At 37.4% G+C, this 27,649-nt stretch overlaps 1 protein-coding gene across 8 annotated transcripts in view; it reads right to left on the minus strand.

The window, feature by feature from the left end:
- Nucleotides 1–27,649, minus strand: part of GRM8 (glutamate metabotropic receptor 8) — a 357,440-nt gene that overhangs the window by 62,751 nt on the left and 267,040 nt on the right. For all 8 annotated transcript variants that reach the window (XM_063323315.1, XM_063323314.1, XM_063323313.1 and 5 more), the window contains one exon: nt 10,916–11,052. In XM_063323315.1, the coding sequence (XP_063179385.1) occupies nt 10,916–11,052 (137 nt within the window). The remainder of the gene's footprint in view (nt 1–10,915; nt 11,053–27,649) is intronic.

Genomic DNA, 27,649 nt, shown 5'->3' on the forward strand with positions numbered 1-27,649 from the left:
ATGAGAGGCGAGCAGCTAGGTGTCATTTATCTTAACATTAGAAAGATTTTTGACACCACCTCAAATTACACTCTCAGTCATAAGCAACCTATTGAAACAGATCTAGCCCCTAAGGGCTAGGTGCAAATTATATCAGAAAGCTGTGGGAAGATAAAATTTGTCATTGATTCACTGTCAGAATGGAAGGGATGGTATAGGGTGGAGCCTGGAAAGGTCTATTCTCAGTCTGCTATTATTCAATACTTGTAATAACAACTCAATGCAGTTTGGATGATAAAACCCAGTATACGGTGATCAAATCTGGGCATGTATAACACTGGAAAAGGTTGAAGCTATGCTGAAGGTCAGGACACTTATTCCAAATGCTACTGCAGAGACTCTGTGAAAAAGGAGCATGCCGTCTAACAGGGGCAACTCACAGGTGGCACGTTATGGGTCAGGAAGGACAGAGAGATAGCATCTTCAGAAAAAGACATCTTGGGGTTCTAGTGGATTATAATACATTGAACCAGTGTCATACTGTTGCCAAAGGTGCAAATGCCGTCTTGAGAAATGCATATAGATAAAATAATCTTCCCCCCCTACTCTGCACTCATGAATACATGAAATGGTGTTTCTCTTGTACTCTGTACTAGTGAGACTTCAGCCAGAAAACTTTGTGAAGGCTGGATCATTGTGTTTCAGTTTGAAGGAGAATCAAATGGGGAGACCAGAGGAAATCAGCAAACATCAGAAGCGTGTCAAGAAAAACATGATGTATGTGACTAAATTGAACAAATTCAGGTTGCATAGCCCAAAGAAATAACACAGCCTAGGGGGTAAAAAAACAGTCTTCAAATACATGAAAAGGATGAGGATGTGCTCAATGTATACTGAAAAAAATAAGAAGTAGTGGGCTTAAATTATAGCAATGAGGAGTAAAGTCATGTATTTATAAGACACTTCAGAGCGATAAGGGTAGTTAAAAATGCAAGAGAATGCCTTCAGAGTCTGTAAAGTCTTCTTCCTTTGAGTAACGTTAAGTAGAGAAGATGCTAACTTTATGCAAGGACTAGATAGTCTCTTGAGATCCCTTTATCTGTCTTCTATAGTGCTAGGGCAGATTTCAGGTATTAAATACTTTGAGCACAAATAAAAAACTAAGATTACGATTAGGCGAAATATATAGAAAAATTTGTATTCTCATGACAGCCAAATTCTTAAACTGCCTTTTGCAGTTTTATGCAATACTTATTTAAGAAACCAATTTTTTTATATTTATAAGAATAAAGTAAATAAGAAATGCTGATGATCATACTTTTCCTACTTCTTGGCTAATTAATGATGTATTTTAAATACTGTTATGGGCAGAGCTGCGGTACTACTTTTGATTACAGGGAAAATGCTTCGCTGAGAAATGGTAGGGAAAGAAGGTCTAAGTAAAAGAAATCACCACTGTCATATTATAGACATAAAGGAACATAAATAATTTTGGGAAGCATTAAGCAGCTTTCCTCTAAAACACGTCCTATCTGGAGTCCTGTATATGAATGGAAGGGTCTCCAAGGGTTCATAGAAAAGCTGTCCTACTAATGTGATACACAAACTGAATCAATAGAGGGTCCTGAATAAGTAACTAAGTTCATAAACTAATAAATCTGTCAGAGTTCTTCTCAAGTTCTTGCTAAAGACATGCACAGTCTGGCATTCACTCAGGAAACCTAGAGTGTAGGAGTCCAGCTGCTTGTATCCCTCCAAACATTAGCTCAAGCATACAGGAAATCTACCTTTGAGGCGATCACTAACAAATGAAACAAACCAAACTAACAGAAGCCAGAAAACTTAAGGAGCGATGGCTGAAGGAGACCTCAGGAGTACTCCTCCGGCCCCACCTCTGAATCAGCTGTGCCGAACCAGTCTGTACAGCTCACCTGCTCCAACCAGCTCATAGCGCTGGAGACTGCTCACCCTCCCAGGCAACGCAGCCCAGTGCTTAATTATCCTCATCATTAGAATCTTCTAGCGTGTCTGCATTAAATCTCTCTTACTGTAATTCAAATCCACTACTTCTCCTAATAGCCAAATTAACTATGACTAACAGTTTGTTCTTTTCCTGAATAATCTTTTCTGTATTGAAAGAGATTAACATAACTCCCCTCAGTTCAGTCTCTTCCAGACTAAACAATCCTAGTTTGCTCACCCTTTCCCTACAGGCATACTTTTAGATGGCTGATCTTTATCACCGCTTGCAGCTGGAGTTTCTCCAGCTACTCTGCTTGTCGAAGTGAAGTCACAGTTCTGCTAACAAGGTCATAGCACTGGGGAAGAGAACAGATAGATTGCATCACAAGTCTAGGAGTTCTTTGCTGCAACGGCCTCTGGCGATGCAAATCTCAGTTAACTATTCTGAAGCTATTGCTTAGTTTTATGCCTATGCTTTCCATAAAGGGGTTTCCTTTCAACTCATGGAGTTACTGAAAGCATTACTGCAATCCTCCCTTTTTGATCCAGTCATTCCTGGATCCGCACATCCTACTGTCCCACTCGACACTAAACCTGTTTACCGCAAGCTGAAGTTAGAATGAGATTAGCTACGCATCCTTCATTCCCTGCCTTAAACTGTAGTACCACAATATCACCACAAAAACCAGTGATACCATTTTGGAAATACAGAAAATAATTAACTCCCTGTCTTTAAATAACTAAAAAAAAAGTGTTTGGGGATTTATCAGGATAAAAAGTCCTGCATAAATATTAGATGACTATCCTAAAGAAATTAAATTAATAATACTGCAAGATGAAGAGAAATTGCAGCAAAGCAAACAGAAAAAATAATCATATAATGATGTTCTGCTAACTGCTGGTTATTCTCTTTCATCATATCATAGCCATTGAATGTCTCTTTCGTTTTCCATTTAATGATTTTTAATTTAGTAGTAGAAGACTTCCATTATGTAACACAAATGAACAATAATTAAAGTCATTTAATCTACCATTTTTGCTTTTAAGCATGAACATATTTCTCCTAGGTTTAAAGGGCAGCTCATTCTTCAAATTATAATACATATATAAACTTCTGTGGGGGAGAGGAGAAAGACGGAGGAGACTAGGGAAGAAACATGCTGATACTCCATGTTTCACACCGGTACTTCACAAAGCAATTCACTGCAGACTTGCTGCCAGCCATGCATAATCCCAACTACCTGCTATTCCCAGTAGCTGTTTTTCTATGCTAAAAGTCACAACATTCGCTGATACCAGGGGAGCAGCTAAACCTGCTCTGAAGTCCCGTATATGAATGCAGAACTCTCCAGGAATACATATAAAAGCTGATTTTTCATTGTTCTATCGTCACACACGTGTTTTTATTGTGAAAGAGAAAATAATATTTTAAACCACAAGTGATTTATTTTATTGGTCATGCATGGCAAGGCCTCCTTTCTGTTTTTTTTTGAAAAAACAAGAACACTCCATGGCCCTGTTGGCTATGGCTATTTAAAGAACAGCTCATTCTAATCATAATTTCTTGCAAAGGATGATCACAAAAATCTACAAAATAGCTACCATGCACTCAAGAATCCTGTGACAAATTCACAGACAAGTGTACAGCTGCAACCCCATGCTTCACTTGAGAAACCTGACTTTCACTCACCCTGACAAGGTGGGAAAAAATCCCTATTCGTCCTGACTCTCAAGCAGAGGCTGTTTCATTGGCAACCTGGTATCATTTTAATGAAGAGCAAACGGTTATCCAAGTTCAGGATATTTTCTTAGCAGACCTCTTTTTTCAATTTGCTTTTATTTCTCCAGAGAATCAGAAAAGATGTCTGTTTCATTGAGGAGAAAAAAAAAAACAAAAAAAAAACAACCAAACCAAAACCAAAAACCACCACCCAAAACCAAACGATTAGGACCAACACAATAAAAAGCTTCAGAAGGAAGAGAAGTTGTCATTCTTTTTGGGTTCTTCTAAGGTCATTGGCTCTTGAATCAAAGTTCTGTTTTGATTTTCATTCATGTCTGAAATAGCATCCGTTCTACTACAGGCACATCTCGAAATCATTTAATGCTTTTCCAACATCTGTATTCAGCTTATTTACCCCCCATCCCAAAGTAATTTTTTTGAGTAATACAATCTGTAACCATTCAAAATCATGAAATCCCAATTTTATTCCATGCTTCATGTATTTTATTGGCTTGTCTGGAATTTGCATCCACTGTAGCCTACTGTTGACTTATGCCTTCAGTCTAGCATTGGTCCTCTGTGACTATGAGTCTCATATTGACCTCAGATTCTGACACTAAAGAAGAATAAATCCTAAGTCATACATATTGACCAGAGAGAAGATCAGGACTAGCTTTGTAAAACCAAAGTCGTTTTCTAAAAACATAATAGTCTCTTTCTACTTTCAGCCCTCTGTAGAATAAAGGAAGAAAGCAGTGTAATTTTGAGAAGAATGATAGAAGAATATAAAACATTTTTGCTTGTCCCATTGAGTTTTATTTTTAACTCAACATCAACAATTTTCATGCAGATAACATGGATGGACCATAAGTTTGAACTCTACTGCCCTAATACCTATGGGCAGAACACCCTACAGGCAGTATGATTGTCATATTTTGTTTATAGATACAATCATATACAGCACTAAGTGCTCCTGTTGTGTATTTCACTGTAGTATGTTCTTTTGTTAAACACAGGGCTTTGGTTCAGCAATTTGAAAACATCTATCAATTATATAATAGCCACCACAGGAAAAAAAGAGAGTCTCTGGCTTCTCTAATGAAATACAGTGGCCTTCAGCAAAGTTAGAAACTTATTTGCTGGATGCAGTTAGAGAAAACATCAGAAGCTTCTTGAATCGTTTTCTTTTACCGTGTCTCAAGAAAGGGAACTAATGCATTTTGAATCTGTTACTTCCAAAAAGAATTGACTAATGTCAGTGTTGATAGTTTCCTTCAGGATTAGATACATAATTTACAAGAGTCCTAGAAAAGAGGAGAAATCAAATACTGATTTAAATCTTTTTTGAGATATGGCTGCCTGAAGGGAAGCTCATTGTCGATGTGGGGTTCCCAATTTTTAGTAGTTCACCAAACACTGTGCTTAAGGCTGATGATGATTATGGCTGTCTCTCTGATAGTTCATCACATCAGTGTAATTTTAATTTATGGTTTTCTTAGTCATAAATCAAGACCATTACAGAAAAATGGGTGCCCCTGAGTCATTTATATCCTCAGTGCATACACTCCATAAATCTGAAAGCTTACGCATCCCATTATTTCTAAGAGAATGTTTAAAATCTGTTATTGTAAAATTTCTCTTGCCTTTCAACAGAACTCTTCTGCTTTGGTGAAAAAAAAAAACCAAACCAAAACAAACACAAGTTAGTTCTGCCTTAAATGTTTCACTGTTTTCACTTGAAATGTACCGTGTTTTAATATGCTTTGTTTTTTCCTTAAGGAATAGCATACATAAATGGATATCCACTCAAGTTTTTTAACTGCATCAGCTAAGTACCTGATTCTGAAACACTAAAAATTGTGTCTCATCAATCAAAATTACTAACTTGGATGAATATGGATTTGGATCTACTTATTTTTTCATATTAGGATTTTTAAATACAAATTTTGGTAGACAAAACAGAGTAAAAGCTTGAAATGAAATATGAGAATGCTTCAAACTATATAAAAAAGGATTTTTTTTAAAAAAGTCAAAACATTAGATTTTAAAATTCTTACACATTTCAACATTTCTTTTTCCAACTAGCATTTAGGTTTCAAAACAGAACATTTTTAAAGGGAAAATGTCCCTCAAAAATGAACCAGCACAAACTGAATGGGTTCCTAAGGAAAAGAAACTGAGAAACTTGTTGAAACTTTAGGACTGGGACTATTTCATTTACTGCCACTGACAAAGGCTACCAGTCAACATCTCGATCTAGCCCTTGTTACAACATGTGCAACACAGAACACTGTTTCTAAGAGAGAATTCATTATTAATCATAAAGGGAAGTTGATTTCAAATCATAAGTGCCAGGAAAAGCAAGCTTGTTTTTAACAACTTTCCTCCTACAGAGATTACATGGTTGAGAGCTCAAATTTGCTAAACCCACACATTTGTAGGGAACTTTTACGTGTGACCTGGTATGCAAAATACTGTTGCAGTATGAATAAAACATAACTTTTGTAGAAACAGCTACCTTTTCCTCGACTTTAATTCATTATGAAAACCAGAATATTTTTTTGGAAGAAAGGATTTAACTGTCACAGTTTCATGAAAAATAAGTTATCTTCTTCTACTTATAAAGAAAAGTAAATGAGGAAAGCAAACAACAGAAAACCCTGACAGTTAACATGTAGTCAATGATCAGAAGTTCTAAGGCAATTAGGTTTTCCTTCAAAGAAATACTAAAAATTTTTAGGGTCTGGTTATTTCGAGTACAATAAGATCATTTAAAGTCACACAACCTTAGAGAGTAAAAGGACTTTAAAAGGGGTGTAAATTTAAATTGTCAGAAGGATGCAAAGTGATAATTGTATAAAAGATGGTCAGGTTCTTTGAGATTATAGTTTGATGTTTCTAAATATCTGCTTTTAGAGTTTCCTTGCATCTGTCAAAGACTGAGATACCTTAATCAAACTGAAGAATCACATAAAAATTTAATTTTTGAATATCATGATTCTTTTTTGATTTAAATTCTATACTGCATCTCTCAGCATTGTCACGCATGCATTTGTTTTGTAAGAATTGCAAGAGTAGTACTGATCGGTAAACACGATGCTCCTATATCTGGAAGCTATAGCTGCTTCAGAGGAAATCTGAAAGGTCAGTCTGCCTAAAGGAGAGCATTAACGTTACTGAGGACTACAGGGAGAAACCAGCATCACAGCTAGAAGAGCCTCTGCAGCTGGTGAAGCCTGCTGACAAAGAGCCCCTTAGGGAGCACGATACAGAGACTTTATCTAGCCAGAGTCAGCACTTTCTTCCCAAAGGGAAAGCCAGCACGGCACCAGGAAAGGAACAAGTGTGAAATTTGACCACAAGGACCCTGCAGAGTCAGTGAAAACTTTGAGGAACCAGAGATACCAGCAGAGGAATCCTGAATCCTGAGAGCTGGGGTCAGAGACAGGATCAGGACTGGCCATTGGGTGAGGAGTCATAGCCCACACAACAGAGACCCACAGCCAAAACCCTACAAAGAAAATATCAAAGAGCACTCTAAGGAAAAGGAAAACAAAAAGAAAGGGGAAAAAATATCAGAAAGAAAAAAGGAACTTTTTTATTCAGTTACTTAAACACAAGGCATGTTCTAGTTTTAGTTACATTAGCTGTTCCAAAGGTTGAACTGTACTACAAACCTGCTACTTTCATGATTTATTTTTCTGTCATAGAAAATAAATAGATGAATAAGAGTTATAAATTTTCTGTAATGCAATATCAGCTGCATAGATGAACACACAATCACAAACACATCATAGCTACAACATGTTACAACAAAATTTGAAGAAGATATATCTGTAAAAACAGGAGTAGAAGTATCTATAAAGGATATCTATCTGACAGAGATTCATTAAAAATAATAGTTCCATGTTTCTTCATTAAGAGGAAACTGCAGGAGAAAGAAGGATACAGTAAGAAAAGTATTTTATTTTAAAAACATCTCCTTTATAGAACAGATAGAAAGTGCTCTTCCATCTTAATACTGCTTTGCCTTCAATAAATTATAGATGTTTTCACTGAAATCAATGAAAACATCCACTGTGTTCCCTCTGATTCATTGGCAATCAAAGGCACTACCTAAATTGCAGTATGGTGATTTGGAGTATTGGATCATTCACAAAGTTTAATTGCTTTTATATATTTTGTCTAGTGAGAGGACGCAACAGCTTTACCACAGCAGATCATCAAGTCGCAAAACTACCATCATAGAATCATAGAATCATTTAGGTTTGAAAAGACTTTTAAGATCACCAAGTCCAACAGTAAATCTAGCACTGCCAAGTCCACCACTAAACCATGTCCCTAAGCACCACATCTACACATCTTTTAAATACGCCCAGGGATGGTGACTCCACCACTTCCTTGGGAAGACTGTTCCAATGCTTCACAGCCCTTTCAGTGAAGAACTTTTTCCTAATATCCAATCTAAACCTCCCTTGGTGCAACTTGAGGCCATTTGTTCTTGTCCTACCACTTGTTACTTGGGAAAATAAACCGACACCCACCTCATTACAACCTCTTTTCAGGTAGTTGTAGAGAGTGATAAGGTCTCCCCTCAACCTCCTTTTCTCCAGGCTAAATAACCCCAGTTCCCTCAGCTGCTCCTCAGAAGTCTTGTGCTCTAGACCCTTCACCAGCTTTGTTGCCCTTCTCTGGACCCGCTCCAGCACCTCCGTGTCTTTCCTGCAGTGAGAGGTCCAAAACTGAACACAGTACTTGAGGTGTGACCTCACCAGTGCCGAGTACAGGGGGACAATCACTTTGCTAGTCCTGCTGGCCACACTTTTTCTGATACAAGCCGGGGTGCTGTTGGCCTTTTTGGCCACCTGGGCACACCACTGGCTCATGTTCAGGTGGATGTCGAGCAACATGCCCACGTCATTTCCTGCCTGGAGGCAGTGGACTATAAGAGACTCCCACTATGATATCTGCCTTGTTGGCCTTCCCCCTGACTCTTACCCATAAACACTTAACTCTATCATCACAATCATTAGGATGTAGACAATCAAAACACTCCCTAAAATACAGGGCTACTCCACCACCTCTCCTTCCTCGCCTATCCCTTCTGAAGAGTTTATAGCCACCCATTGCAGCACTTCAGTTATGTGAATCATACCACCATATTTCTGTGATGGCAACTCTATCATAGTATTTCCACTGCACGGTGGCTTCCAGTTCTGCCTATTTGTTGCCCACGCTGCATGCATCGACACGTGCTAAGTTTAGTGAATATATAAACAACGAAAATAAACTGTAGCCCCCCTATTATGACTTCCTTCTTCATTGTTACCTTACTAGTGCCTGCAGACACTGACAGAAACCAGCAGCCAGCATCTCAACCCCTGAAAAACTTTAAGAAATAAAGCCCAGTTGTCCCTTTAGAAATCTTCCAGGCTTTAGATAAAAAAGAACAAGTCAAGAAACAGGAGTGTAAATTAGGGAGACAAACGTTGAATCAATCCAGTTGCACTGCGCACGGAGGGACTGTTCCCTGTGTGCCTGCTCGCACCCTGGTCTGCGTGAGCAGGGGGTGCGCAGCAGAGCAGGGGGCGGTGGGACAAGAGCAGGGCCATGGCACGAGGCAGGGAGCAGAAACACCCACTGCAGAGCAGTGTGCTGGCCTCTGCGCAGCTCCATGACTCCACTAGACAGACCTCACCCACGAATTTGGGCAACCAGTTGTATCCAGCACTTGAGCTCATGGAGGTGAAAAAAAGATATTAAAAAAGAGAGGTAAAGAACATCCTAACACATCCATTCTTAATGATAGTTAACAACAGATGTCCTTAGACAAATCCTTTCCTGTTAGCTTTGTGGTCAACGTGGTTAGCATGGTGCGGTTTCAGAAGTATGAGTAGCAGCCAATCTAATCCTATTTCAGAGAACTCCCTGGAGTACACATATATCAGGCAGAAATAAGGGGACTGAAAACCTACAGGCTTAATGAAAAATGTAGCAGTCTAGGGGGGGGGATAGTAAAAGGCAGATTGGAATGAAATTAAAATTGAAGCAAACTCTAAGGTAGCTTTTAGCTACTACTATGTAACTGCTAAGTTAGTACTAACATTTGTGCAAAATGTGTGTATAAGTTTTTCAGCTCACTAATGAACACTAACTTTTCAAAAAACTGTAGCAATTACGAAGATCTGGAATGTATGCCATAATAGTTATGATAAGGGTCTAACTAGTGTTTTACAGAAATTACTATTTAGTATTAATCTTTAAACTTGTTTAACCATTTTTTTTTCCTTGTGTGCGTTTCAACAGAGAGATACCAGGTTAGTGCAGGGAGATAACACTGCCAGACAATCTGCTACACACAGTTTCTGTTGGTAGGTTTTTTTTCTATTTGGGCAGAAGAATTAAATAAATGAGTCCTTGCCAAGTAGTTATAGATATTAAATGGTAGATGTGGTAACGTGGTTTAACAGCTGTGGCTGAAAATGAGGAGCTATCATATGTGTTACTGTGGGTAGCACTCAGATAATGATTGCAAAGTAGTCTCAACAGGAGAATCATTTGTAAATATTTACTACACTGTGTTTGTTACTCTTCTTCAGGAGCCTCTCACATGGAAACACAGAGATGTTTGAAACCTGCTTTTTGTGGTTTGATTAAAGTCACTGCATAAACTCCCTTTGGTGAATCTAGTCATCAATTCACGCTGTTGCCCTTCTCATCAGTCCTTAGCACAACAACATTTGATATTTCACATTTGCAGAGCTACCCAAATGGCTAACATACCTCAAGTAAACCCTGTAAATATTGCACAGCTAAAAATGAAACAGGTTAACTTCATTTTGCTTTTCTCATGGCTGTAATTCTTTACATTTCTATCCCCTTATATTATTTGAAATACCAGGGCAATATATATGTATCCATCATTTTGTCTGACACCCTCTTTTGAAGGATGAGTTACTATTTCCCTCCTTAACTTAATAATCAGTCTGAGGAATATCAGATAGATAATGATTCTAAAATATCATTTAAAGGAGCAGGTAAATACACAACATAACATAACCTATTTTAAAATATAAAGAATTTGGTTCAGGTTATTTTGCTATCTTTTACTGTCTTCTCAAGAGAATGGAAGAGCTTTCTTCTGCCAACTGACAGAGAATAAATCATCAACATTTTTTAAGTTGTTTGAAATAATATAATACTCAAATGAGCATTCTCCAATGTCAGCATCATAATCAATCTAGTACTTACATTTAGATGAAGTTGGTTAGTCCACTGACCAATTACTTTGTATTCAGTACTCTTGTTGGTGATTTGATACTGAAAAATATCATAGCGTCCAGGAGCATCTCCATTTTCATTGAAGACAACAGGTGTTCCAGCACTCCCTGAAAAAAAATTAAAAAGCAATTAGGATAAATACCTTTAAAGCAATTTTCCAGAAAATATATTTTGGAGGAAAAATGCTAATTAGAGATTGAGCAGGTTCTCCATAATGCAAGGCTAGTATGATAATAAATCCAAAAACCTTCACAAAGATAAAATGTGTGTTATTATCATCATCACAAAATCTACCCTGTGAGTTAATTAAAACAATTTAAAAATATAATCTTTTGCAATCTTTTTGTTTGTTTGCTTGGTTGGTTTGTTTTGTGTGCGTGTATAACACAACATTAAGAAATTCTGTGATAAAATGGAAGTGGACAAATTCCTTTTGATTTTCAGAAGGGCACAATTTCATTTTAGGATGTGAATACAGTGCATTAGGCACTAAATAGCAATCTTGTAATGAACTTCATAAAGAATTTCCCTGTTAAATATGAAGATAAAATTATTATCATCAACTTAGGAGCCAACGCTCTTAAAAGACCTTGAGATGCAAGTGTCTAAATCTGGTCACCATTAATGTGATCAGTTTCTAGCACTGACCACTTGTGTAAAAGTGTTTTATCAAAATAAATTAAGGACAGCAGCTGTGCTTGTTGCTCTCTCCTCTATACATGACACTTCTTGACAGAAAAGTCCATTGCTGAAGCTGTCAAAAGTTATAAATCGACACTCTGTTCTTACTTCGATCAACAAAATGTTCAAAGATTGAAAACTACATGTCTACCTTGGCAACCAGGCCAGCCAAATTAGAACACATTTTGATGAATTCTCTCAAGGTGACATCAAGGATCTGCACTCCTACAGAGACTTTTCAAATGCTCCACTAAGAATGTCATTTTCACTCATCCACCAAATTCATATGTATAGGTGAATCATATTTATAGTTGAGGTCCATTGAAGACAAGTTCAAGTATGTTAAAGTTCTATTTCAGTGACTGCAGAATGAAATCTGTCTTTACTGGGGAAAAACCCCAAACCACCACAAAATCCACCACCCAATGTTTTCACATTTCTCCATATGAACAACCAAGAAAAAGAGAATATCCAGTTCATAGTAAATTCCTACAGTATAGGACTTGTTAATGTAGCACATAGAGGCACTAAGTCCACTGTGAGTGGTTTCCAGAGAATTCCAAAAAAAGCTTGAAATTCTGCATACATATCAAGCAGAAGCTAGCCAGTAGAAGTGGGGACAGCAATCTAAATACCCCAAAATTTCATCATAAATACTTATTCTTGTATGTATGTCTGTCACTCTCCCAAGAGTATTTTGTTCTCTTGCTTTGTATAGCAGCTTTCATACAAAACTGATATCCAGTGAAATGAACAGTGCTTTGAGAGTGACAAGTGGCACATTAACTACTGTGCCAATTTCACAGTTCTGCCAGCAAAAGTCTGGCTGCAAATGTAGATGTGAGCAACTATGGAAGAGGAGCATCAAAAAATTATGTGTGATGAAGACTTAAGACCCCATGAAGATACAAGAAACTCAACACAAAATTTTGGAAAGCTCTCTGTATTTTGTTCCCAATTCATTTGACAGAATAAAAGGCAAGAAAAATGTCGGTCTACAATCTCCCAAGCAATGAAATTATTCTTCACCGCTCACATAGCAGATTGAACCAATAAATTTCTTCCACCCAAAAAACACAATGACTGTTGTTGGTATGTAGGTATGGAGGTAACCTTCAAAATATTACTTTCAAGTAATGATCAAATTCATCTTTCCACTCAGCAGCATTTGAAGAACTCATGGAAAGAACAGGTATCTTTTACTAACAGAAACACAATGTCCTTTGTATCCCCTAAGACTGATGGGAACTTCAGACGTTGTTATGCTCAGCAATAACAGTGTGATTTTATAATCTATTACTGGTCTTAGAAATATCATGTACAAAGAGACAGACTATAGTACCGGCCAGAACGATCTTTCTCTTTGATGTAGTGATATTCTCAGCTAGAGTGTAACAGCATCTCACACTGTGCACCTCAGTCAACAGGGGCATAACATCCTGCTGAATTCAGCTGCCACTCCAACAAGATCTTTCTCATACAGCAGAAGTTAAAACCACCTTTGCCAAGTTAATAAAATTAAGCTTGTTAAAAGCTGGAATAAATCGCAAAATGTTCAGATCCCTAAACACTGGGCAGAACACACTATCCCTCTATTGAATAGCAGATTTTAGAAAGTACAATAACAGTAAAGTACAATAACTTACAGCGATCACAGTGCCTGCTGTAAAGTAAATTTGATTGTGTTCTAGCAATGCTGCCATAACTAGTAGATACTGCTGGCAAGCGGTAACAGACCATTATTTTCATCTGTCTACGTCTTATGATTTATATATGTATTTTAGTTCATTGTTGCTTTGTGAAATGAAACATTTAGTGGACCTAAAACAAGGAGATATGCATGGCTGGATGGTACTAATAAACACTTAGCTACATAACCGGGAAAGCAAAGACATCTGAAGAAAAACTGTGGATTTTACAAAGGGTCCCAAAATTATGAATGGAAGGTGGTATCAGAAGCCTTGAAAGTGGAAGGACAGAATGAAAACAGAGGCCTCAAGGCTATAGACAAATCACCAATTGTTAATTAGTGTTCTTAAAAAGCTGTTAATCTCCTCTGAAGGAAAATAAACCCTAGTGGATGATCCAGATGAATAGTTCTTGTGAGAATGAATAGTCTACAAAATGAAAAGTTTTTCTAAGAAAATGTGCTTTGTTGGATAGTCCATCAAATTAAATTGAATACTTCTGTGGAGAAACTGATTAACGCTGTATAGAGATAAGGTAATTAAACATTGTAGCTGACCATAACTAATAGCATAGGTGGAAGCATGTCTAGATTCGGTATATAATACTGTAACAAATGCCACTGAGTTGTACAAGTGCTTCATTTTTTGACAAGCAGATATGCAGAACTGAGCACTCTTGATATCTGGTACTGTAATGCCACAGATGCTTATACTGTGTCATTACCATTACAGGGAATTGCATCTTAGTTCTAGTTTAAGACTTTGAGTGTTTAATTGCTCCCCTTAATGGTCATTGAGGACTGGCTGCTAAACCTAAATGCAACACACTGTGGAGAGAAACTAATACAGAATACAAGACTGACCTGAGGTAGTGAGTCCAGGTTACATAAATTCCAGCTTAGATAAAAAGATTTTGGGAAACATCACTGAATAGTTCTTGGATAGGTTGTTTATCTTAGAGAATGAACCTGGATATCCTCATCCGGGAACAAGATTATTGGGCACCATCATAGGAAAAATGTTACTTTTGCTGAGGAAAAATGTCCCTGTAAGAGGACAGTGTAAACCACCTCAAAGAATATAAAGCAGCCCATGTTTTTTAAATAATTTCACTAATTTAATAAATATTTTTTTCATAATTTTTCAGCAATCATTTAACAGTTAAGGTAGTTAAAGAGAAGTGGGGAAGCTGTGCCTTTGGGCCTTTTCACATTTTATTCTCTGTGTGGTTATGTTGCCATGCATAATTTTAACCCGTGATTGACTCAGGTAATTGTATACAATCTGTCACCATTTTAACTAAATTTTTAGTATATTCTGGATGCCTAAAACAGAAGTACATGGTAGAATTTCAAGAATATATAATAAGCTTAGCTAACTATGGAAAATCATGTGAGAGCCTTCATCTTCTTCATCTTTCCTTTGTCCCAATTCTTTTTTCTTTTTTTTTAATTCATAGTTAGTAACTCATTTTGAGATCTGGTTCTGAAGTTTCTCTTTGCTGAGCAATTCCAGAATACCTTTAGAACCACTTTTTTTTTTCTCATGTATTACTGTTCCAACCATAAGTGGAAGGAAAATTTCGAATTTCACAATTAGGCATTGTTCAAAAGGTTTACAGACTATTTTGTTGTTAAAACGGTAAAGCAAAATAGGAAAATGCAGTTCGTTTAATGTCCTCGGTCTGTAAAGGAAAGACCAGCAGTTCAGTCTCATGGTCAGTATAGGGTGAAAGTGTTCGGTTTTCTTTACAGGAACTACTTAACCAAAAGGGAAAAAGGGGAAAGATACAGTGAGAAACACATAGAGGCAGAGCTCCATTCATTCTTCTTCAAAGACATCACAGCACAAAGTGATTCCATTGTCCTGACAGCAGAGCTGCAGCTGCATCCAATGATGTGGTTCAAAATACAGACAAAGTAATACTGGGTTGTACACCTGAACTGGTTGGTGTCCTGAGTTTTTCAAGTCACAAACATAAGTATATGTGTACTACTGGAGATCCTTTTAACAGCCGTATATATTGTAAGTGTGGTGTGGTCACCTAAAGCTTTGGAGTCTTTGCTGTATTGCATACCAAATCCCTTAGACTTTTTGAAACACTGAGCAGCTGATAAATAGATCCTGCTTCAAAATCACTCCAAAATCAGACTAAATAAATAATCTTCTATAAACACTATAGAAGGATGCTTTGTAGAATAATTCTGTTACCATTCATTTGAAGACAATCCATATCCATGGCATAAAAAAAAATAAGTTACATTTTATTAAGCCTAAGGACACATTTACTTATTGTAGATATAAAGTAATAATCTGGTACTGAAAGAAACTCTCCCTCCTCCTTCCCAGTTTACAGCCAGCAGCATTAAACAACTCTGGGTGTTAAACTAACACATTAGCTAAACATCACTGAAGCAATGTGTCTGTGACCTCAGCTGTTTATGAGCCTTTCAAATTGCAGCTTAAACTAGCCAGAAATATTATTTAGAGAAGAAAAAAAAGTAAAATGCATGAGGTTTTTAATTTAGAAACAACGATGTAATGGATCCTTTTGAATTTTTAATGCCTTACACTTGTGTCAAGGAGGACTCTTTCTGATAAACAACTGTTTTAAGACAGGTCTTTTGTGCACCTAACTGGAAAATTCACTTTCTTCTGAAGAAATCCTTAAACATGTACCTTGATATTCTGAAGATGCTGCTCTGCAACCACCGTGTCTTGCATGTGCCTACTTTATCAAGTTACATTTCACATGAATCTAAACCATCCCCATTTCTGATGCAAACTTAGTTCCCTGTGAGGTTATGGAGCACACTTGCCCGGATGCCTTCCAGCAAAGTTGTTCTCTTTACATCTCAGGTGTTGGAAAAGATGTGGAATGACTGGAAAACCACAGGTTTACATGTAGTGTTGGCCAACTGCATATTAAAGTGATTAATCTGTAACAGTTCCTAAATTAAGAATAGTGGTGAGCCTTATTAAAAAAATAAATAAATAGTTTAAATTAAATCAACAACCTTGGATTTTTCTTAAATGAAAACCTTTAATAATAATTTACTTATGACAAGGCACTGCTACTTTAATGCCTTGACAGAAGTGTAGAAAAGTGTCTGTGCTGGTAAGTCTCACAACTGCCATTTACAGAATATTCTGACTCTAGTGGAGCTGATTTCATTACAAATCTTGATATGAGATACACTTCTGTTATTTCACTAGATTTCAGTGGCTTGATATTAATTTCATTTTTAAAACCGAAATAAAAATTATTTAAACTACTTCTTCATCCTTTGCGCTGCTCCACATAGGCTGTTTTATCTGTTATGAATCCTAATGCAGTCAGCATGGATTCAAGGATATGTTTAGGTGAATGGAAGTCAAGCAGTTTATTGTACGCTATAATACGTTTAACCATTGTGTATCAAAAACTTCAGAATGCACCATCTGTTAGAATTTGGCTTTACTTTGACTCGGTTTTACAGGATCAGCTCTTATTTCATTAATTTATACAATTAGTTTCAAGTGCTAGAGTTGAGGGTTCAGATTTTTTTTCTTAATTAGCATTTCACTTTAATTATCTGCTAAAAGGAAAAAGTACTACAGAGATGTACATGAATTAAATTGTTCTCAGTAAAGTAGAAAGAGGAAGAGTAACCATTTGAACTTTCCATACTGAGAGTTCCCAGAGAAGAATGCATTTGTAAAACTAAATAAGAAATTTGTCATTGGTAAGTATTTCAATGAGACAAATGAAATAGAAGGTTGAAATGGAATCAATGGAAAGAGTAAATACAAGCTGGAAAAAAAAAAAAACACAAAACAACACAAACCAGAGAATTATAAGCAACTAATCAGAAATAACAAAAGATAAATTGTGAATGTTAAGCTGTCAGACAGAGGAGAAATAGACACTGTATCAAACTATGCAAGGTTTGTGAGAAATAAAGTCATCATCCGATCAATCTCCATATAGCAGACATTTTCAAACAATTGGCAATGTGATTACTAAAATAACAAATGCTGATTGTCTTACACCTATTCAAAATCTGAAAAGACTTCTCTTTATGCTTACCCTAAATGTCTCAGTTCAAGATTAGGACAATAAAATAGTATTGCATCCAGTTGCTGTGAACATAGGTGCTTATTGACTTTTTAAATATCTTAAGATACTGGAGACAACCGCACAGATATTCAGAACATGCATATGACAGAGAACCCATGACTTTCCAAGGCAGCATCTGGAGGCCAGATGGATGCCCTGGGGTATCTGAAATGGCATTCAATGCCCATGTTTAGGCATTATCTCACTTACCACAGGGCAGATTCTGTCTGTTCACGTATGAATGTACAAAACAGAACCAACGAGAAACTGAGAGTGCTACAGAAAATGAATTATATACAGATTTGGGGTATATGTGATATAAATGATGGTAATACCCATAATTTATAGTCTTATAGAGCAAGTAAAGAAATTTATGTTAAAAACAGATTGATATAAATCAATTCTAGTAATTGATAAAGGCAGTACAACTTTATATTATTGAATCTGATGGACAAGAACTTTAGTTATGCAGAGATGGATATAATTTATTTGATGTCTTGGTCCTCAGCACAGTGAATGATTAGAAATGTGTACTTCTGTGAAAGGAACAGTTCATTCCATCCCTGCACAAGAACACCAGTCAGGGCAGGTATAATGAGCACATGGTATTTAAAATAACAAATAACAAGTAGTACATTTTTCCTTCCAGAATGTGTTAGAACTTCTTGCCACAGCAAGAACAGAGACAAAATGTCTCATAAAATTTACCCTAAAATGAATAAAATTTGAAGATGAGAATGACTTGTTGCAGCCAACAGTATAGTTATATTAAAAAACGATTTGCCCCATCATTCATTAGTATGTCTATAAGCGGTTATTAAGAGTAGTGATCTAGATGCAACGCCAGTTCATGCAGTCCTTCAGCTGCTCATTGCAAGAAGACTACAGAGGAGGAAAATTCTTCTACATTTTCTTTACTCCCTACATTCTCTCCTCAAGCATCTGCTATTGGCCACTCTCAGCAAATGCGTTACACTGGTGAAATTTTTGTTCATATTTTCTAACAAGTGATACTCACTTCAGAATATAAAAGGACAGAAGTCTAGCTCCTCTCATTACAGCACCCTGAGTCTCGTAACAGATGATAATACAACTGCATCACAGAAGAAACTTCATATTTTGCCAGGTAGAGAATTTAAATTGCTAGACACCAGTCCTGCTATGGAGACATAGTATTGTGAAGACAGTTTTATATTTCCCAAGCTGGGCTGATCCCTTTCTTCTCTGCACAGCGAGGCTATGCCTCTACTTCACCTCTCCTCCCAGAGGTGGGGCAATGCTATGTGAATGACCTTCCGCACCCCAGGGCTAACTGGGAGGGGTAGGAAATGTAGATGACTGTGAAGCAGGAGGTTCTGATGGGGTATGAACTACTGAGGAACAGAAAATGAACCCTTTTGGACCTCCCCTACCACCTTAGCTATGTTACTTTCACCTCTGGAAAAGGGCCAGTCCTGTCCACACAGTGACGTCAGAGTTGATAGGGAGGGGATAGGGATTTGGGGGGAAGAGAGGAGGCAGAAAGTGAGAGAAAAAGCTTGCCATTCCCCACATGTAGCTCAAAAAGCTCAGTGCTACCTGCATGCTTGGAAGAATCCAGCCTGTTTGTATTCTGTACTCAGAAAATCCAGAGAGACAGGCTTCATCTTAAAATCTACGGCATACATTGTGTGCCAGAGAAGATTGGTTCAGTTCTGCAGCTGAAGAACCCAGTAAGTCAAAAAAAGACAACAGGCTCTGGGAACAGATATTGTATCCAATGGGGACATATAAGTCAATCCCTTAAAAATCAAGGTATGACATAAAATTCAACTGCAAGATAAATACTACTCTAGTAACATACTAAAGGAGTAGCAAAGTGATATGACATTGACCGTTACAAGCTAACAGCTTGTACTAGAAGAGGAAGATATAAGAGGGTGGTTAGGTTTTGGGGGTACCAACTATACAAACATGTAAACAAGTGCATAAAGTTTTATTTGCATGATATTAAAGACTGGATAGTATCATATGTTCTTGAGGGGAAAATGTTCAGTTTAATGTTATCACATGTATGTTCATATGTTTTAAAAATGGTGTTGGGTATTTTTTTTTTAATGTATTTTGCAGCACCAGTAATAGCAAGCACATTTCTTTTAATCCTTCTGAGAAGAGTTTATGGTTATGATTTTTCACAAGAAAAAAAAAAGAAAATAAGGTAGCTTACACATATGCTGGGAAGTAAGTGGGAGTGAAAGTGTGAGGAATCTTTGCCACAAATATAACTGCAAGTCATTTGTTTCAGTATTGCCAAAATGAATAGACTTCAAGTCTATTCAGAATATATATACAGAATCATGATCAACTCCAGTCCCCAGCAACACAACCATACAATAGATGCCCAGTTTAAAAGGGGCTTCATATCATTTATTTCCATTTTCATGATTTTGCAGGTAAATAAACTCTTCCAAGAAGATGTAGCTATGTAGTGCCATTGGAAGAGACCAGAAGAGATTTGAGGACATCCAGGAGTATTCAATAACTTCTGCATTAGCAGGTTTTTTGTTACCTAAAACTCTAATTAATATGTTCCTGGGAAGCACAGAAAACTTCCCACCTGACCATAAACCTGGCCATCAGCTTCTCCCAGGGTATGTAAGAAAGACACACCAACACATATGTGAGAACTACATGTCACAGAGAACTTGGGTGCACCCTGTCTGCATCTGTCTTCAGCAGTAGCCAGTTTCCAGTTATTCATGAGATACTGAGGATCCTCCTCATTCTACCTTCTCCATTTTTTTCTGTTTTGTGACATTATTTGGGGAGGGTGGTGTGGCACTTCATCTCCCCGCCCACCCCCTTTTTTTTTTGTGTTGTTTTTGTTTTACTAGTCCCAGAAAGACATACTTATTTCAGCACTACTGACCTCTGTCACTGAATACACAGTACTTCCACTAGGGTCACCTGCTGTGTTCATCAGGTCCTATCTGGGCAGGTCCTACCCAGGACACTGTGCATTATAGGAGAAAAAAAAAAAACAAAACTGTTCTCTTCCTGGATTTATGTTTGTACATCATTCTACAACAGTGTCCCTATTACAATAAACACAAGTATAAATATTAATTATTTTCTCTCTCTCTTTATTATTTTAATCTTTCAAAAAGTTCTGGCCAAGGTTTTGTGTGAAATTCTGTTTTTATAAGGCTCCTCCTTTTTTTTGCTTTGGTAATTAGCTCACTTCCTTTGGAATAAGCACTTCTGCTCAGTTCTATTAAAATGTAGACTTGCAGCATAGCTTCTACTCTACATCTCGCTTTTGGCACTCTGAAACTTTTCAGATAAGAGCCAATCAATTGACAGAGTGTCTTTCAGATGACACCAGACTTTTCTTATCAGCTTGCACTTACTGAATATGGGAAGGCAGAGATGAGTTACAGCTCTCCCACTTCAGACTCCTGTCTGAGCCAAGATGAAAATGTGCCAAGCAGACACATACACACCTCTGTGGACTTCAGAAGTCAAAAGACACTAAGATAAAGTGTTTCAGATAAAGAAACAACTTTAGTGAATATCAGTAGCTCACAAGTGCCTGTACAGTCTCAGAAAGAAAGATTTCTTCCCTTTCCACTCCAGGACAATCCCTGTGGTACTGAACCATGTGAGAGAAAGGAGATGTGAAGCTAAGTGAAAGCCCTGACCAAATGGAGGTGGAGGTCACATACAGAAGTGGATCAAAGAGAGCTGCACATTACTACAGGAATCAACACAGAGACTGTGATGTTCAGGAACTAGTTAAACTAGTTAAACTGCAGAAAAAAGGAGTATCTGAAGAGCCATCTATACATCCAGCTGGTGTTGGACAGAAGTTTGGGGAGTTTGTTCAGCTTCTCAAGCAGCTCTTCTGTACTAATAGATTCCTGAGACTGGTGAGAGGCACATAAAAGTGCTTTGCCATGGGTGACAGCTGCCTGGGGAGCAAGGCAGCATCCTGGTGAGCAAAGGTAACTACCATCTTCAGAGTAATTGTTAAAATGGCATCAAAATGGGAAAGGGGGTAAATGGTCCTGCTAACAGGCATCATCCCCAGTACAGGGACTTCCGTCCCAACTCCAGCAGAGCTTTTATTTGTGATTCTGCTCCTCTGTCTCCAGGCTATTCTCTTGAAGCCTTCACCTGATGAGGTCTCTGTTCAGCAAAGTAGGGCTTTACACAGAGTTCCTCTGCATTAAGGTCACTACCTGTATCGAAGCTGGTGGCTGGTTTTGACGCAGCCACTGCCAGCAGCTTCTTTTTCAACGTGATATTTTTAAATATAAAGAGAAACTTTGGGATCAGAGGGGAAGGGTAATAGTCATTGCTTTAGCTAACCTAGACCATGGTCACTGTTCTCAGATACCAAAATGTGATTCATCGTGTTAATACTGGTATGTAATGATTGTGGTATTTCATGTCTAAGCATTAAATCTTTTTCCAGAAATAATGTATTGCTAGAATAAAAGTGAACAGAAAACCAAAAAAATAAGAAAAACTTTGTCACATAATCATAGTTGAAATAATGGATTACCACAACAATTACAAAGAAAATGAAGGAGCTAAACAATTTCCCATCTGAGGCTTATACAAAGTGTATTTTATTTAAAAAAAAAAAAAAACCCAAAAAACAACAAAAAAACAACCAACATACAAACCCACAGCCAAAAGCCATGGACTATAAGGATGTCCTGAAAGCACACAGACAACATAAGATTTCTCAAACAAGAGACATCTGTATCCTTAACTCTGTCTCATTGGGATTGGCATTATGACACAGACACCCGTCCATTAACATTTAGTTAACAGGCAACTGAAACATAAATGTAATTTTCTTCTCTAACACAGCTCCACTTAACATTTTCCTTCACGTGCAGCTTAGTATGACCAATGTACTACCAGTCATCCATGAGGATAGTTCATCTTGCTGAACAAGATCCCATTTGACATTAAGCTATTTCCTGTTGTTTCCTGAGTGCAATTAGCTGTGCGATAATTAAAATAATTAAGCAGGTTAAAAGTATATCAGGGAATTTCCTAATATTGTTTTCAGCACTTGACAAGGATCAGAAGGGGCCTTCTTTCCAGTGCTTCAGCTGGGGCTTAAACTGTGATGCTTAGAGAGGACACAGCTCCAAAGAGGATCTGTTAAATATCCATAACCCATTTTGTAACTAGATTTCTTTTGTACAGTCTACATCAAAAATGAACTAACTCACAGAACCATGCACACATTCACACACAGAGAGCTTCAGGTCACGCTTCAATTATCACAAAAAATTTGGAGAGAGGCATCAAGCAGAGACATCCCTGTCTGAGTCACAGCTTTAGACTTTCCAAAGAATCCAAGGCAATGTTATTTCAGCCCCATGACCTTGTCATGTCTTATTGTTTGATCTTTCTAGAATGCAAAACAGTCTAATACAATTCATAACAAATACTATGTTATTCATTAAAGTATTAACCTGTGCTGAAAAGAGAGGGCAGACAACAGAGCAGTTACTGAGAAGACTGATGTGTTGCAGCAAGGAAAAAATGTTTGAAATTCCTGAGTCCTTCAACTCTGCATGGCAATAATTAATGTATTGAAGTCAAAGGATAACAAATAATTCCTGAGTTTTTATTATCATGTTTCTCAGTAATTACAGCAACCATTAGTGAGTAACTGGTGCCCAGTGAAAATTTACTCTGTTGCCATGGTTATTTCAGGTAATTGTAGAGCTATTAATCTCCAAAGATATACAACCATATTAATGCTATATCTATAAAACATTAAAAGAGTAATTTTAATTTACAGTGTTTTGCAAACAGTTTATGGGTCACAGCCTTTCTGAAGAACTGACGAATTTGGAACTGAAGTCATTTAATACACCAACAACCTATGTACTCGCTCCCACACTTCCCACTTTTTAAAGACCCTACTGTAGAGATCATCCTGACCTTCCAGGAGGTCAGTCCATGGCATCTTTCAGCGCTAAATTTTCAGAAACTTATATATCAGTGTCTATACTAATTTTATAACTTTGTGGTTGTTATGAAAGAGCATAATTGAATTTTTTTTCACTGACTTTTTTGCCTAGGATAAAACATGATTCACCTGTTTACATAGAGCCTATTAGAAGCTGTTGGTATCCGGAGAAATAATTTACTTTTATTGAAGACAAATGAGCACAATTTTTTTTAATAGCGTAACATATCTGTATGAGAGGAACAATATATTCTCTGAATGGCTAATCTCTCCATTCAAGAAGGCTGATGATGAGTATTCTTCATTAACACATTTTTACAGGTACAGTTCTGTATTAACGTTAGTGAATAACACAGGCCATATTGCTAATGCAGTAAAGCTTGAGACTGGACATCTCAATCTTGGCTACTGCTATGAGAATTCCACGTTCCAAAAATTACAAGTAGAAATACTGACCACTAACTTTTTTAGTATTACTGAAATTTTATGGCTAATCTTACAAAGCTTCTTTTTGGATCCCAGATACTAGGTTCATGTAAACGTGGGAGAATCTTTTCAGCTTGCTTTCAAAAGTTCTGAATCCTCGGGGCCACAGAGAAAAGCTTTCATATGCAGCCAAACTGCTATTCAAAAAACAGATGGTGCACAAGAAATGCTCCAAGACTATTTTTAATCTTAGAATTTAAAGACTTCTTTAGGGGCCTGACTCAAGACATCTTTGCTCATGGTATTGGAATACTTAGTTATAGAAAGTGATATAATGAAAAATGCTAACATTAAATATCCTTCAAATCTTGACATTATCTTCCATACTTAACTAAAATACGTAATGACTAAAAGACATGTTCATCAAACAATGCTGACTTCTTCCTTCAGTGTCATAAGGTGGACATAAACTCTGCTTAATTAGTTATTTAAATCAGATTTGCAAACAATTTGCATTGTGGAAAGAAGATAAAAGTTTTAAAAAAATCATAAAAACAAGAGAGATTTTGTAAATGCGTTTGGCTGAAAATTTTGAAAATAAATCTTTATAGTTTATCACTGTACAATGATAGTCACATAAAAACATAAGTGCAATTTTTTTTTTATTTTGCCAGAGTTATCAAGGCTTTTAACATTTAATATGCTGGTTTGGGTTTAAATCCTAAAAAAGGTGGGCAACCAAAACAGATACCATTCTTCTCTCAACTCATACTCAACCATAGTAATGACACTGTTCTGATTGCCTGCTTATCACAAAGGGTATTTTTTATCTGATTTAAATGCCAGTACGCCTATCGGAAGCTCATGGAGTACAAGGACCTGTTGAATTACCTAGGGATGAAATCATACATCTTGAGCTGGCAAAAAGCATACCTATCAAGAGGGCTGAACCCAGCAATACCACGCTGAATAAAAGACACGCACACGCACAGGCACACAAACACAAATAAGACAAAAATAACACCATCTTGCTCCTGGTGCTATTTAGCACTTGCGAAAATAAGCTTTTAGGACTGACTTGGAGAAAGTGTTGACTGGGTTATCAAACTCGTCTGATTGTGCACAGGTGTCCAAAATCTAAGATTACAACATTTAAAAATAAATAATGGAAAGTTTAGTACATAGATTGGATGCAGTTACTAGAATTCATACAGCCATGGTTTATCTCAGGTATTTAATGTAAGCAGAGTCTTCCCGGCTGTTTGAAGAAACTGACGAAGAGCTACAAAAATCGCTTCAAGGAAGGATCCTACACCAGAGAAAGAACACCATTGTTACCACAACCTGCCCGATTTCAGCTGCTTTGTCTTACAGTAAAAACTCCATCAAATATTGCTGCTTTCCATGCCCATACCCTTAGAACAATGGCTTTATCACCCATCAAAATCCCGATAAAATAAGAGGAAAAAAAAAGGTGATTTCTTATTCAGGAAAATATTACAAAGCCTTTTCAGATTCTTAAACTAATAGTACCTCTACAGTTACCTGAAGCCCTGTCAGGTTTGTTCCTTTTAAGGATGAACTTGATTATATGGGGCATGTAGTTGCAATCTTAGTAAGTTAAATAAATAAGTAATGCACATAAAATCCACATCTGGCCTTTTTGCTACTTCTACAACCCAAGGAATTTTGAGGTCATATTTATAGCTGATTCTCTCAACACATTTAGGCAGGAAAGACTGCAGGAAGGTATCCCCCAGGCGACTTCAGAGAAGCCAGCAGGCCCACATAGTACAGTGCATTGTACGTTAGCAGCACAACCTCCACAGCCAGCACAGCTTCGTTAGTACCGTGCTGAGTCAGGTTCGGCAAGCCCCATGTCATCGCTGGCATAGTTTTGGTGCTCGAAGCGGTCACAGCGAACTAAAACATCGCCCCATCACTGTTTTTCACTGTACAGCCTGGGATACATCCTTACTGCCTTTTCACTCTTTCCTACACAATTCCTCTCTCCACCTCATGAAACCTAAGAGTGCAAGCCAGGACCCTCACCAGGCACTGCGTATCACCTGATCTGCTATGGCTGTATGGGTTTACTCTCTCTCAGTATTTACATAAATTTCACTCTTTAAAAGGGCTTTGTCGACACTTACATTTGGTAAAGAAGAAAAAGGTCTAGTCAAATTGTTTTAATTGGTTCTTGACTGGCCGATCTGATTGAAAACATCTTGTAATAATGTTCCACACTATTATGAAAGATGCTGACTTCTTTTCTCCTCTCACATCCCTGGCTGAAAAGCCCATCATTATCTCTCATCAAAGGAATTAACTGTAGAAAAGAAGAGGCCAAATGAAATAAAAGAGTGTGTGTGTGTATATATATACTTTTTTTTTCCCCAAAAAAATGTCATTCTCTTCATTATTTCCCTAACTCCTCAAATCAAGTACCTGCACCTAGGTGTGAAAGGAAGGCAGATTTGACTCCTAAAAAGAATACCTTTGAAACGTTGCCTATAATACAAGGTTTCTTTTAGAAAAGGATGTCCAAGAGTCCTGACAGGCGTCTCCAGCACAGGAATTGACCTCAGCAGTGCAGCACATGACCTCTTACTAGTTTTTCATCGCTGCCTTTTCCCTTGAATGTTAAAGATGTTACTTACAGCTGTAACTTGTATATCTAGTCTAGGCAAGGATTAAACTTTCTAAGTAACATATTGTTTGGTTGGACACAGCTCTACACTGTCCTCCTTTGATATTTAACTGGTAGTGTGCAGAACGTGCAGCACAGCAGAATAGCAAAGGCTGTTCACTTTCCTTCTTGTGGCGTCCTCCACGTGTGTGGCATGTTCCCAGTGCTGGTAGTATCACAGAATCCATACCACCCCTGACTCAGTGACTACTAAAATTTCCTGTTTGGTTACCTGAAAGACTTTGAAGTAGTGGGGTCCCTGCCAGCTCTGTCAAATTCTTACAATACAGCTCTAAGGCAAAGATTTAATCAACCAATGAGACCTCTGCCCATGGTACCATGATCACAGTTACTCCCAGTAAGTAAACAAAAACTGGTGCCTGTTTCCACTAGGGAAAGGTATTCTGCACCTGCCACAGAAATTAACCAGTTAGTCTTTCTGCTCCAGTAACTGATAACACCACAGATACCGCTACTTACCTCCAACTGTACGCCAGTTTCCATTCAACAAAATTCTAAAGCTTGTGGTGCGTTCTCACCTGCCCTCTGATGTCTGAAAGCATCATATGCAGTTCTGCAGGGTTTAAAGGTTTTCTTGCAATCAGTGTGAATTCTCCAGGTATACAGGTGCCAGACTAAGAATTTTCACCTCTCGTCTTGCAATCAGAGTATATGAATTCACATGCCAAGGTTCAGACAGAGTGGTCTCACCTGATGATTATGCAAGATTGTCCCTCATACCTGTCAGACAATTTTTCACATTTTGCGTTTTGTTGCTCTTTTATCACTCTTTTTCACTGTGACATTTTGTATTTTAAGATTATAAAATCCAGTTTGATCATTGCATTCCTTTTATGCTCTGCTTTAATTTCTTATTGTTTTTTTATTTAGGATGACTCTCTATCAGAAGAACAAAACTACATCATGGGGCAGAGTTCAGCTTCATAAAGAGTTCTTGAGTAAATACAGGTATAAATATAGGAAATCACCAAAATCATGAGTTGGTTTCTTGAGAAACATTCTCCTGAAATTCATGCACATAAAGTGATTTCCACTAGTTGATATTCTGATGGATTTATTTAAGTGAATGAGGAATGATGTTTCATTGAGCAAAACAAAGCTAATAATTTCTGATAGGTCA

The sequence above is a fragment of the Chroicocephalus ridibundus genome, chromosome 1 (assembly GCF_963924245.1).
Source record: "Chroicocephalus ridibundus chromosome 1, bChrRid1.1, whole genome shotgun sequence".
Taxonomy (NCBI): Eukaryota; Metazoa; Chordata; class Aves; order Charadriiformes; family Laridae; genus Chroicocephalus; species Chroicocephalus ridibundus.